Here is a 14,325-nt window from a genome sequence, read left to right on the forward strand (position 1 = left end):
GCAGGAACTGTACTGAAATGTGCTTAGCACAGCTGGAGCCTTTCATCACAGCTGTAAAAGAAACAATTAAAAATAACATTTGTGCTCATCAGCAATGTCCCATTGGCTTCCCTCAGTGTTAATACTCAGCTGCCTTTGATGGGGCCATTAGTCAAATCCTGCTCATCTTCTGAGTAGGCCACCCATAATAATGAGTGCCCTATTATAAGAGATGGGGAAGATTCTTCCACCACTTCTGACACAACCTATTATTTTTTTCCACCATTCTCTCAGCAGCAACATGGACATCAAGGAATATTTCACCAGGATTTCTTACCAGGGCTCCTATGATAAGCCAGACCTGGCTACCTTGACTGATATATTCCAGCATCACATCCAAGCAGTCCCTTTTGAGAACCTCAGCATCCACTGCGGGGAAAGCATTGAGCTGGACCTGGAAGCAACTTACAACAAGATAGTGAGGAAAAACCGTGGGGGCTGGTGCATGGAAAACAACCACCTTTTATCTTGGGTCCTGAAAACCCTCGGCTACAATGTCACCCTTCTGGGATCAAAAGTTTATGTCCCGGAGTACGATGCATACTCAGATGAAATCGATCATCTGCTGCTAAAAGTGGTGCTTGATGACAAATCCTTCATTGTGGATGGTGGGTTTGGGATGGCTTACCAGATCTGGCAGCCAATGGAGCTGATTTCAAAGACAGACCAGCCGCAGATTCCTGGTGTCTTTCGCTTCCTGGAGGAGAGTGGGGTCTGGTACCTTGAGAAGGTGAAGAGGAAGCAGTGGGTTCCCAACCAAAGTGCCTCCGCTTCCCATAACATAGAAAAGGAAGTTTGCCGTCGGGTTTATCTCTTCACCCTTCAGCCACGGGACATTGAAGAGTTCCGAGCCTGTAATGCCCACCTGCAGACCGCGCCTGACTCGCTGTTTGTGAAAAAGTCTATCTGCAGCCTGCAGACCATGGATGGCATTAGGGCTCTGGTGGGATGGAAATTCACTGAGATAAAGTACAATTATAGGGATAATATGGATCTGGTGGAAATCAGAATCCTCGCAGATGAAGAAATGGAGAAAACACTGAAAGATAAATTCAATATAACACTAGACAAGAAATTCGTACCCATCAATACAAGCAGGTTGTCTCTATTCTAACTCACTGTCTGAATTATAATTCAACTCAATGGCATTACACACAATCCTCCCCTCTGTTTCTGAGAAGCATTTAAACGTTAAGCTTTCTCTTTCCCTCTACACCAGTGTAAGGCAGAACATGCTGGAGTGAATCTGGAAAAGAAATTTATTTTTACAACTGCTCCTGCTTCTTTTTTTGGTTTGGGCACAAATAATTTCTTCCCAGCTCAATCAAATCACTCCCCTTCTGTTTGTGCTTATCTGCAAGCAGACTCTGCTCATCCCCTATTCCTTTTATCTCGTAAAAGCTTTTCTAAATACATGCAGAGTAGCAGGGCAGAGCAGTGAAGCTGTATGTCTCTTTCTCTATTACTTTGTGCTGCCACCCGGGGAAACCATACCCACCTCTTTAAATGAATACCGTATTATTTTTGGAATTTAATAGCTGGGAAAACAAAGACATCCAGTGCCAAATCTGCTACAGTTAAGCCATAAGCCGGTCCTTTTTGCTCTTGCATTCACACCACCTTCTCACACACCAGTTGGACAGTCCCATGCCTCTGCCACACTGCGCGAATACTCACGGATGGGCTGTTTATGTCCTAAAACTGATGAGAACCATGAGCAGACAATTGTCTGGCGTCAGACTTTACACAACTCCCGTTCCCTCAGTGTCATAACCGAAAAGCAGTATTTCTTTGAACTGAAAGCCTCTCCCATGCGTTCTGTTTGCTATCACCCAGCAGCAGCCTGCAGGGAGTAGATGCTCCTCTCATAAGACTCCACTCCGGGTGTTATTGCACATTAATTATCATGGCTCAGCAATTTTTGCTGAATTATTTTTCCTGAATTATTTTCCTGAAACTCATCTGTTCTACTGAGGATGTGTCTGCAATGATACCAATTATATTGGTATAAGGAGAAATGATGAATCTTAATCAGATACCCAACGGCTAAGATTTTTAGTATGAGAAATTGCTCAAATGTGATCAGTGATCACTTTGACCTTTGAGAAGATGCTTGAAATTCCTTTTAGTACAAATTGTGGAAGCATTACAACTATGCACTCATGATTAAGAAAATTATATAAGTAAATTATAATTAAATAAAAAAAAAGATTTATGAAGTACAACTATTAAGTTGTTTTTTTCCCCAAAATACAACATGTATTCCATAAAGTAAAAAATGTCATTAATCACCGCAGTTGTCCTGATTATTTGTATGCGCTAATATTTTGCAGCTATGACTTTTAAAATACAGTAACTCACTGCTTTTTTTTATTTCTTATGCAATGGGTGCAGCTTTCTATAACCAGCAATTTATAGTTAATAAAAGCTGCTGCTATTCTGCATGTCCAAAATCTACTTCGTAGAGTCATGGTGAGCTCCCAAATCCCTGTCTTCCCAGAGTCAAACACATCCATGTGTGCTTGGCTGCATGTGTGCAATAGTCCCCTACAGCAAGTGAGACTCCCCCATCCTATAGGGAAATGAAATGTTAGCTACTGACCATGTAGTAGGCTGCAGAAGAAACAGGGGCTTCTTACAGTGTGGACCAGGAACTTGCAACAGATTGTTAGAGGAAACCAGGATCTGGTTTGTTTGCAATCTGTATCCTCCTTTGGTCCCCATATTAGTGAAAGAGCTAAAGGAGTTAAACTCGGTCGGTTTCTCCTTGCATCAGCCTGGGGAAGAGCATCAGGTTGGAAGTAAAAGCCCAGCAGGGTCTTGCAGAGGTGTGGGGCAGGAAAAAGCCCATGCAGAACCAGAAATGTCCATTGTTTGTGGGAACAGACATGGGAAACACCTAGAAAGGGCTGCACCCGTTCTTCTCCCTATGCCTGGGTGTTTCTCATGTTTTGGGCTGTTTCATGGGCTCAGGGAAAGGGTATAGAATCACAGAACTGTTTAGGTTGGAAAAGACCTTTAAGATCAGAGCAGGGCATTATGTCCATTTCCCCAGATACTCAGCATGTGAAGGGCAAACAACAATGGGAAAACCCACTTTCCTTTCAGCTGGCTTATCTGGAGCCTCTGTACCTGTTCTCGTTGCTCTGGCTGTTGCCCGCTTCATGGCACAACTCAATGCCTCTGGCCCTCCTGCTCAGCACACCCACGGAAGCAGATCTTATTGCTGAGTAATTGAATGAAGCTCTCTGTTGGACATTAAAAACAAGAGGCTTTTCATCTCAGAGTGCAGTGGTTTGCTTTTTCCCTATCACCAACTTTGGAGACAAACCCTTAAAGGCATAGGAGTCTCAGGGCGCACAGGGGTCTCCAGGAGCAGCATCCTTGCTGCCAAAGGACAGGGCTTCTCTTTGAACCCAAGGGGACTTAGCTAAATGACTTGGCAAATCTGACCTTGTTGCTTTGGGGGTCTGGTATCATTCACAAAGAATAGCTCAGTGCAGTGTGATTAACTCAACAGTTGCCATCTCCCACCAGTAAAATCTTGGCTTGGATGACTATCTTCCTATCTAAGTCACTTCCTATAGGGCTCCAGGCCACACGAGTGTCAACAATGTAAAATCTGCATCAAAATTTGCACTGTTGTTTTGCTGCTTCAGCATGGGTTCAACCATTGAGGTGCCCCAGAGACTGACGCACCTGGTTGACCTGTGGGGTTGACGATGGGATTATAATTGCTTACAGAAGTTGCTGGATAGACCCATACTGTATCTCTCCTTTGCACTCCTGAAGGGCTTCAATTCTTAATCAGTAATGCGGGAGGTTAAAATTTACTCAATACCGTAAGCACTGTAGGGACGGGGTCATTTTTAGGCTCTGTGTACAGCACCTAACACAGCGAATTGCATGACAGGGCTTTCTATGCATATGCCAAAACAAACAAATCAACTAAACCATCAGAATATAAACTATTAGGAAAGAAGAAACTCTGCCCCTCTTTTCCTGCTTTGCTAGAGGATAAGGCTGTCCTTGCAGGCAGTAAAGGCAGCCTGCACCTTTAAAAGCAGCAGTTCCAGGAACTTCCTGGGAACTGTGGAGCAAACCAGGGCAGCAAGGCTGAGCTCGTTGGCAGAGAGGTAAGTGCTTGGGTGTCTGATCTTTAACTTTATCCTCCAGCTGCGGGTCAGCCTGTTTGGAAAAGCCCACCCCAGTGGGTCTGCATACCATGTGCTTAGCACCGGAGGCATATTAGCGAAGTATAAATTACAGCAACTCTAGGGCTAACACGCGTGCGTTGCATTGCAAGGACATTGTCCAAGTGCAAAGATCAATTGCTGGAGACTTAAACTAACCCCTTTATGCTGAGCTACAGTGTATGAAAAACCCAGCCGCAGGCTCACAGAGTAGCTTGGAAGCCTCTCATGAATTTTAGCAGGGAACTGTTCCTGATATTCAGCCTAATTCTGAAAGGAAACAGTAGTCCCCAGTGATGCTTGCAGACAGGCAGAACCCACGTCAGAATGTCAACTACCCACCAACCTTCACGAATGCTGAATGAAGCCTGGCTGTTGCAGGAGCAAAAGCAAACAAGGCTGAGATCCGAACTGAGGCTTAAGATATTTGGCAACTTGGTTTTGGAATACAAACTGTCCCGAGTGAGGGCTTGCTTGCTGCTGCAGCCACTTCACTACCAAGATAGGAATGGATGTGTAGAGAGGAAAAGCTGCCTGTGGCAAGGCAACGGAGTAAACAGATTTATGTGAATGCTCCCCAACACCAATGGTTTTGACTGCAGGTTTATTATACTTCAACCTCTCAGTATTCACTGAGATCAGAGCCCATTTTGTCAGCCATCACGAGGCTGTCTCTACTATACAGGCTTTAAATAGATGAGGCCAGATAAGGGGCAGATGGGGAAACTGAGACATGGGCTGAGCATTTCCCAAAGTGTGTTTTCCCAAAGCCTCATTGCCAGAGCCCTGTGGAAGCTCCTGATGGGGAGGTTGTGATGGCTGGAAGTGGGGAGCTGGTTATTCACTGCTGGGGCGACGGGGACACCCAGCCCCAGGAAACAGGTTGCAGGGAGAACATCAGGTCTTCTGCTACTGGCCCAGAGCAGGGACAGCGTATCAGACCCATCAGGCTAATGGACTCGCTTGAGCCCCTCCTGGTCAGAGGGTCAGCTTGACACTATCTCAGGGAACAGATGTTTCTTTCTGGCTACACAAAACAGCTAGAAGTGGGAATAGAAAAGAAAATCGGGACCACATGATGAGCTTGCTACTGTACATGTGTGCTGTCTGTTGGGGAGGGAATGGCTTTGTACAACCAGTGTTTCCAAGGAGATCCTGCCAGAGATGAGTGTCCTTGTCATAAGAAAGTATGGAAAAAAACCCATAAACTGCAATATCAAAGACACATTGCTGGTTTTCAGTGTAAGCTCTTTGTGTTCTTTTGAAGAGATGATGTTTATTTCTTATTCTTTTATCAGGATTGTCCTCTATTCTGTTACATTTTCCTAGGATTTTGCATCAGCCAGTCTGAGTTCTGTACCAGTGCAGGTCTGGAGCAATACAACTAAGTCAAGTGAGTTGTGCTGATGGCATCAAAATTGGGGTTAAAGTCTAGAGGTTAGGTCATTTGATGTGCTTACCTGCTGGGCTGGGGGTATTTCCACCTATATATTTGAGATACGATTTTTAAAAGCTCCTGGAACTTGCTTGAGTGCTGGCGTGGACATCAGGTCAAACTGCTGGTCACTCCTAGGGGAGCAGTTGGACCAAAGCTGAGAACAGTTGCTGGAAATCTCCCATCTTATCTACATCAAATGATTTTTGGAAAATCCTCCCAGGGAACATATGACCAATTTCAAGGAGCAAGAAATCATAGAATCATAGAATGGTTTGGGTTGGAAAGCACCTTAAGATCATTAGTTCCACCCCTCCTTGACGTAGGCAGGGACATCTCCCACTAGACCATGTCACCCAAAGATCTGTCCAACCTTGCTTTGAACACTGACAGGGATGGAGCATTTACCACTTCTTTGGGCAACCCATTCCATTGCCTCGCCACCCTTACAGTAAAGAACTTCTTCCTTATGTCTAACCTAAATCTCCCCTGTTTCAGTTTGAACCCATCACCCCTTGTCCTATCGTTACAGTCACTGATGGAGAGTCCCTCTCTGGCATCCTTGTAGGAAACCTGCTATGAGGTCTCAGACTTTCTGGAAATTAATACAGTCCTTAGCAAATTATGAATGATTCTGGAAAACAAATATTCTTGCATGGAAAAAAAAGCAAAATTAAATCTAAATTAAAGGCAAAAGAAATCTTTGCAGATACCAAGTGAGTCAGAGGATTAGAAGTGTTACAGGAAACCTTTTGCACCTTGGCCATGCAGCCAGTATGTAGCCAATGACAATCTCTTTTGCCTAATGAAAGAAAAGGGGTTCAGAGGCATGAAGACATAAAACATATCTAATAAATTGAGCTGAAACTAAGGGGTTTGGTTTGTAAAACATGGTAAAAGAAACCAAAAGCTGATGAATATACCTTGAATGTATTCTTAGTAATTATCAATTCATCTGATCCCTAGGTTAGGAAAATTAACAGTTCCTTCCTTTCAACAGCCAGGGTCAAAGCTCTGTCTGAACTCCACAGGGTAACTAAAAAGATTAAGAAAACAACAATCTACTTCACATAGGAGCCTGTCTAAAATGGTGACACACTGAGATGTTAATCCCAGCTAGCTGAAGCCATGAAGGTAAAACTGCCCAATTAAATTACCTGTGGGATAAACAAAGAATTGCTTACCTATTACAGTAAAAGAAACAGCAAGAAATTGCTGTGACTTTCACGCTGTTATGGTCCAGCAGCTTTTCTGTAAAGCTGTTTTTTATCCTTTTTATAAAGTTTTTGTCACATGGGACCCCCATCCAGGGCCAGAGATTCTATTGTATCATGTGCCATGTCTTCCCATAGGAAAGACATCCACCTGTGTTGAAGACAACATCTGAGAGAGAAAGCATTATTGTCACCTGCTCCTATCCTCATCTCTTTTTTAATACAGATGACACAGGTAGATCGAGCCTGCATTCATCTATCAAGGGCAGAGGTTTCTTTCAAATCCTCAATGAAACAGCCTAGACTGCATTTGCAGACTGGTTAACCTATGCTACGGTAATAGGAGCGAACCCCTTGACAGCCACACAACAGTAATTGGCTATTTTTCTACTCACACAGGCAAAATGAACATTCAAGAGTATTTTGCAAGGATTTCTTACAATGAGTCCCATAAGGATGCAGACTTGCAAACCTTAACAGTCATTTTCCAGCATCACATCCGCGCAATTCCTTTTGAAAACCTCAGCATGCATTGTGGGGAGACCATCGAATTGGATTTACAAGCTATTTACAATAAGATTGTGAGAAAGAAACGTGGTGGATGGTGCCTGGAAACCAATTACCTTTTATTTTGGGCCTTGGAAGAATTAGGGTTTGATATCTGTATTCTCGGAGGAAATAGTTACAAACCAGCAGAGAGAGCATATGCTGCTGAGATGAATCATATCCTACTGAAGGTGGTGATCAAGGGAAATTCCTACATAGTAGATGCTGGTTTTGGTGGTCCCTACCAGTCGTGGCAGCCATTGATCCTGATTTCTGGGAAAGATCAGCCGCAGACCCCTGGCATCTTTCGCTTCACAGAAGACAATGGCACCTGGTACTTTGAGAAAGTCAAAAGGAAGCATTATATTCCCGAGCAAAGTGAGCCTGCCATTGGTACTCCAGAACCAGGAAATATCAGAAAAATGTACACATTCACACTTCAGCCACGACATATAAATGACTTTCAGGAGCTAAATGCAAACCTACAAGTGTCTCCAGATAACATACTTCAGAAGAAGTCAATCTGCAGTCTCCAGACCCTTGAAGGGATTTATTCCTTAGTTGGATGGACCTTCTTTGAGGTGAAGTATAACTACATGGAGGATATGGACCTGGTGCAGATCATAACTCTCACAGATGAAGAGGTTGAGAAGACACTGAAAGACAAATTCGGTGTAGTGCTGGAGAACAAACTCGCACCAGTAAATGTTCGTGGCTTGCCACCTAATTTAGTAGATACAATTTAATCCTAATGCTGTTCTAGATGGATCTTTATATAGCCAATATAAAAAGTTCCAAATTGACATTAATGGCGTTTAATCTGATTCTAAAGTTGAGCTAGTCAGGTGGACACAAAGCTTGGTAAATTCAAGTATATTGCTAATTAACTGCATATACCAATTACATGTTTTTTCTTAAGCTACTAATTTAGAAACTGAGATACCTCACTACCTCTAATTTGCCCATATGGAAATAGACTTTTGACTCTGTAACATTTTGTTCCACCTCTCTGGATTTGCTTTTATTTCAGATATATTTTGTGGCAAAGAAAACCGAAATGATACAGAAGGAGCAGCTGTGTTACCATTTTACACAAAAGACTTCTAATCCTTTTTTGGTATTATTTCCAATCTTCTTCTCAGCAGAGTTTTAAGAATTATTCACTTCTTTAACAGGCTGAAATGAAAGTTGAGCTGAATTTGGCTTTCAGAGACTTCATAAAAAACCCAAAACTTAAGACCTTCTCAAAACAAGCCACTATTAGGTGCTGATTAGTTTATGGTGACATAAGTTTAAAGACTTGAGTCCTATTCCCTTACCAGAAATTGACTTAAAGTGAGCTGTTTATGCAAGAGCACTTAAAAAATCCCCAAAGCTCTCTAATTTTCTGATTCTGATTTTTCTGTGTCCCTGAAACAAAATCAGTAGAAGATGAGATGATTCAACAGTTCTTAAAACCCAGGCTTCGGGTAGCCAAAATGGAAACAATCAAAGTTAGATCAACCTTTGTAAACTATAATTTAAACTTCTGGGGCCTAACCTTCCTGTGATGTCAAGCAGAGATGACAGCACTACAGATAAAACTCTTCATATTTATTCTAAACAGCATTCTGCACAAGAGCTACCTGAATTAAGTAATACTGCAGATGAAAAAGAAAACAATAGGAAGTCAGAACATGCCACTGGTGTGGTTTTTCACAGCGTGTTATATGTAACACAAAAGCTTTTTACCTTTATGATGCTTGTGGCAGATATCGTATAGGATGTATTATTAAAAAGGGCAACAGGAGAGCATCAGTCCTTGGCCAAGAAAACGACTGACGCTTGTATTAGTCAACCACGCAGACTCATGGGGCACCTGATGTGCCTAAACCTCTTGTGCTTTCCCAGATGCAGTCTGATGCCCTCTCTGACTTTCCAAAAGGGACCTCTGACTTCCCACCTCCACCAGATGAAGAGCAGACATGCTTGACAGGGAGAGAATTAAATAAACAGCTCTGCAGCACTTTAAAGATGCAGAAGACCAAGTTTCAGAGTGGAAAGGCATTACTTTGTGCAAATTAGCATTTGTCATGGAATTTGTTAGGTGTGGCACCTCCAAAATAACTCCTTGCTGCAGCAGAAGCTTTGAACAGATAGCAAAAATTCCTTTGTGGGCAAAGAAGAGTCATTTTGTGCATCCGTGGAGCATGGGAACATGCAGCCTGCAACACCATGGCAGCGTACTCGCAAAGAAGCAGATGACTGTCCTCCCCCACAATGTGCTGGATTCTGAAATAACAATAATTTAATTTTAAAAAGTTACAGAGCTGTTTGCAGCTATCTATTGCAGTTATTTTATGTGGAAAACAAGCTCATTCTGGTCTTGACTGGGGAAAACATAAACATCTATTAATAGGAAAGAAACAAAGTTTAATTTGCTCATGGATCAGTGAAGTCCAAAAATGTGCCTCTATGTTGGATGGACTCTGCCCTTTCTCAGCATTTAAGATTCAGGAGTAAGGGCCAGCACAGCTTAGAAGAAGACAATCCCCTCAATTTGTACCCGCTCCTGGCTTTACTGACTGCTGCCTCAGCAATAAACAACCCAGAAGCTGAAGACCTTGATAAACAAATAAGGCTATCTTAAGAGGTAAGTTTATTTTCTTAAAGAAACCTCCAATGAAAAGAAAAGCTAGTTTCTTTATGATAGTAAAGGTTGTGGACAATAAGATAAATAATATTCTCTTTAGGAAAAATATATAGAAATGTGTGGATATAGAGCGAAAATATCATCTGCTAAGCATGGGCTCTTAAAGAGGGTAAATCAGTGATAATGCAATTTCAATTCTTTCATTTCTCGCTCTTCAGGAGGAGATTCATTTGATTGAATTCTTTTGTTTAGATAAAAAGTAGATACAAATTTAGAACTAGAACCTTTTGTTGGAAGTTATTATTTTAGATTTTTAACTTTTAAAATATTGCAAATGCAAAGGAAGCAAAAGAGCAATCTAATAGTAGATAATGCTTTATTGGGCATAAAATCACAGTCCTCTAAAAACAACTTAAAAAAATTACAAACTGGTTGCTGCACCCCAGAAAATCCATGTGCTGAAGTATTAGGACAAAGGTAGACAGATAATGTATTTTAACAGTGGAATTGCTGATAGTGTGCATAGTATTGGTGAGGAACACTTTTATAACAGTACCTTCATTTGCATGCTTAGAAATAGTTCTTTAAAGTTCTTCTGCTGTTTTTCTCTGCATAAATCACAGCCACATTTGTGGGATTAGCTTTTCAGTATCTAGTTTTTCATCTGCTCAAAATTCAAAAGAATAGTAGCTTTTATTTTGTACAGTCAAGATCTAATGCTGATCAATCATATTATGGAGCCTCAGAGAGAAATTATAAATAAGATAAAACTTGAAAACCAGCTTTATGTTGGTGTGATTTATTCAGCATTCACAATTTGAGCAAGCAGAATTGGATAGACTTGGATTCTGCAAATCAAAAGAAAAAAGTGTCATGAGTCTTACATTATACTTAACAAATATTACATTGAGAATATCCTCCAAAAATACACTTAAGTTTCACTGGAAGCTCAATTCCTCTCTGTAGAAAGGTTTTTGATGGGGCTCTCTATCACCTTTGTACAGCTGCTTCTATACTGTGCATATGCGCATCATGAATCTGACCCTGAAAATCATCTTGAGAAATTCAAGCTTGCAGTAAACATTCAGCAGCTCACCACTGAATTTATCTGAATACAAGTCTTCCTGAGTTGTTAATATTGTCTACATCTCAGCTTACTTTATGCACAAAAGATTTCCAAGTAGCTTTGCGGTTGTCTAGAAGTTAAGTATCTGTAGTAACTCTAGACTGTTGAACCACTTAGTGCCGTCTTTGTGAAGGTTCAAGCCTTCAAAACTTTTTGTGCCCAGCTCCATATCCAAGCAGACAATCCACAGTGTGTTTTACAAACAGCATCAGATACATACAACACATCCAGCTCATAACTGTGGCCAGCAGTGATGGGCCATTGCGAAAGCCAGATGACTATATGTGACTTGCTAGGGTATTAGAAGGCAAAAAGTAAGTTCAGTACTTTCTCACGCAGCGATCTTGCTCATGAGGAGTCCTATCAAGACAGTGCACTGCTGGAGGCAGGACAGACAGGGATGCACTGTATGAGGCTCCAGCAATTCTCAGTTACACCTGAAAAGGAAGGAGTTTTGAGAAAGGCCAGGGCTAGAGAGATGTAAAGGAGCTCTTGTTCATTTTCACGACACCCTGCAAGACGCAGGGCACAGTGGAGAACAGAGATGTGCTCTTTGTCTTTTAGGTCACTCACCTCCTGTCAGATTAATTATTCCAACACCAAAATGAGTTTGTGCAACACTCAGAGCAGGCAAGAGACTCGGTGGTCTGTGACTTTTGCGAAGGTCAGAGTTTTTTTTCCGTTATCTGAATAAAACTCAACACTTTACAAAATGTGCAGGGAGTATCATTCTCACTTTTTGTAATTGGAAAAAGAGCAACATGCACCGTACAAGCAATTCATTTACCGTCAGTGAATCAGTGGCAGACGCATGAAAAGAACATGTGAATCCCAGCTCAAATTATCCTCCCTCCGACTGGCAGATAACACTGCTTCCCCCATTGACACTTCTTTCACTGAACAGTGGATTTAGACTGATTTTCATGAACCCTCCTGAACACTCCCTAGTGTGATCTTACATTTCTTCTCAACCCCTCTGTTACAATGCAAATGCAGCAAATCCCCATTTTGTGGCATATCAAGCTGAAACTGCATTAGCTCTTTGCCATAGGAATGACTCCAAGACAAACAGCAAACCCCCATATGGGCTGCTTTTCTTGCTGGGGGAACCATTTGATATGAATACCTGTTACCCTTAAAAAACGCTCCATTGAGGTTCAGTACATTAAAGCATCTTTGTTGGCAGCAGCTTGGGCAGTTTTTCACAGCATCATTTCTTTACTGATGTAAAGAAACAAAACCAAAAAACAATTCCTTCTTTTACAGGTGACATGAACCTTGAAGAGTATTTTGCAAGAACTGGCTATAAAGGTTCCCTTGAAAAACAAGATTTGGAAACCTTAACCGATATATTCCAGCATCACATCCGTTCTGTTCCCTTTGAAAACCTCAGCATCCATTGTGGGGAGCAAATTACTTTGGAGTTGGAGCATGTGTATAACAAAATTGTGCGGAGGAAGCGGGGTGGCTGGTGCATGGAAAACAACCAGCTATTGGGCTGGGTCCTGAAACATCTGGGGTATGACACCAGCTTTCTGGGAGCGTATGTGTTCAATCCACACCAAAACGCGTATGCCACCCTCATGACCCATCTCCTTGTAAAAGTAGTTATTGATGGCAAAGCCTACATTGTCGACGGAGGCTTCGGTGTATCCTATCAGATGTGGCAGCCGATGGAGCTGGTGTCGGGAAAAGACCAGCCCCAGGCTCCTGGCGTCTTTCGCTTCACAGAGAAAAATGCCATCTGGTACCTCGAGAAAATGAGACGGAAACAGTATATCCCAAATCAAAACTTCTCAAACTCTGATCTTCTGGAGAAAAAAGACTGCCGGAAAGTTTACATGTTTAGCCTCGAGCCACGGACAGTGGAAGATTTCCGTTTCCAGTGCACGTACCTTCAGACCTCTCCAGACTCCCTCTTTACGAAGAAGTCCATCTGCACTCTCCAGACCACTGATGGGTTTAGAGCGCTAATTGGGTGGACACTCACTGAGACCACATACAACTACAAGGAAAATATGGATCTGGTGGAATTTGTAACTCTTGAAGGTGAAGAAGTGGAAAAAACCCTCAAAGAGAAATTCAACGTAACCCTCAATAGGAAACTTGTCCCAGTTAATGTCAAAGGATTTTACACAATCTAGGTTACCAGGAAAACCTACGCTAATGCTATGTATATACAGTACCCCCCACTGTCTGTGCAATCACTACTGAAAATCACGGGATTCTTTCCAGCCAATTGAAGGAAAAATACATTAATATGAGATTAAAGTGAATTTTGCTCTGGGAAAAATCAGTCAGGTAGATAAAAAAAAAAAAGGAAATCTTAGGTAGATAGAATTATCTGTTGTGAGATGACTGTATTCAATTTTTGGCACAAATGTAGGATCTCATTTGAATTTGCTTATAAACTTGGGTGAGAAATATGTCTGGGGAATTTTGGAGTGCCTATAGCACATAATAGGACTATGGATTATTAATTGTGATATGCTGCCAACACATTTTCTGCAGTTATTATAGGGAGAAAAGTAATCTGTGACCATTTAGACAATGAAGTACACACTTAGAACTTCATTTTTCACAGGATCTAACCACTTGCAGCTCATCTCACTTCTCTACCTTTAATATAAGTAAAACAATGTCATCCTTGAAAGAAGCATTAGGAGCCATAATTCTTTCACCATCACCCTTAGACAAAACATAGTCCAAAATGAAAATTACCATCATACGCATTCCTTTTGCCATTACTGCAGTAAACTGCCCAAAGTAATTTTTGGTACGTATGTATTTTTCTGGTGATGAAAACTGCATATACTGCAGCATTATTGTGGCTGATGGGCTCTAAGGAGATACCTACAAGCTCTGCTTCTGACAAGTAATCATCCTTTAAAGGGTGAACAAGGCTTAAATGTCACAACTGGCTTAGATTTACTTCTGCCTCAAAGGGGTGGAAAACTGGTATTTTTAGCATTGCAAGTTATTTGTACAATGAAAGTAGAACAATGAAGCTACCCCCACTATACTATTAAATCTGCACCGCTTTGTGTATAACAAACATGGGAGTTCACACAGGTATCCTGAATGAGTACAACTTAGCACAGACACATTCATGTCACAAGTGAGTTAATTTAGCTGTATCA

The 14,325-nt window shown here is 41.7% G+C and overlaps 3 protein-coding genes across 3 annotated transcripts; all 3 read left to right on the top strand.

Moving 5' to 3' along the window:
• Window positions 1–211: 211 nt before the first annotated feature.
• On the top strand, window positions 212–1,153 carry LOC308232160 (arylamine N-acetyltransferase, pineal gland isozyme NAT-3; the record flags this gene model as incomplete). Its single annotated transcript, XM_080638230.1, has 1 exon — window positions 212–1,153. One exon carries the CDS (start codon window positions 212–214, stop codon window positions 1,151–1,153), a length of 942 nt encoding a protein of 313 aa, XP_080494356.1.
• A 6,132-nt stretch (window positions 1,154–7,285) lies between these two features.
• Window positions 7,286–8,173, top strand: LOC308232161 (arylamine N-acetyltransferase, liver isozyme-like; the record flags this gene model as incomplete). The annotated part of the gene is made up of 1 exon (XM_080638231.1): window positions 7,286–8,173. One exon carries the CDS (start codon window positions 7,286–7,288, stop codon window positions 8,171–8,173), a length of 888 nt encoding a protein of 295 aa, XP_080494357.1.
• Window positions 8,174–10,617: 2,444 nt separating this feature from the next.
• On the top strand, window positions 10,618–13,661 carry NAT1 (N-acetyltransferase 1). The gene has a single exon (XM_080638232.1). The coding sequence runs from the start codon at window positions 12,457–12,459 to the stop codon at window positions 13,327–13,329; it is 873 nt and encodes a 290-aa protein (XP_080494358.1). The 5' UTR covers window positions 10,618–12,456; the 3' UTR covers window positions 13,330–13,661.
• Window positions 13,662–14,325: the final 664 nt, after the last annotated feature.

The sequence above is a fragment of the Psittacula echo genome, assembly GCF_963264785.1.
Source record: "Psittacula echo genome assembly, chromosome: Z".
Lineage (NCBI taxonomy): Eukaryota > Metazoa > Chordata > Aves > Psittaciformes > Psittacidae > Psittacula > Psittacula echo.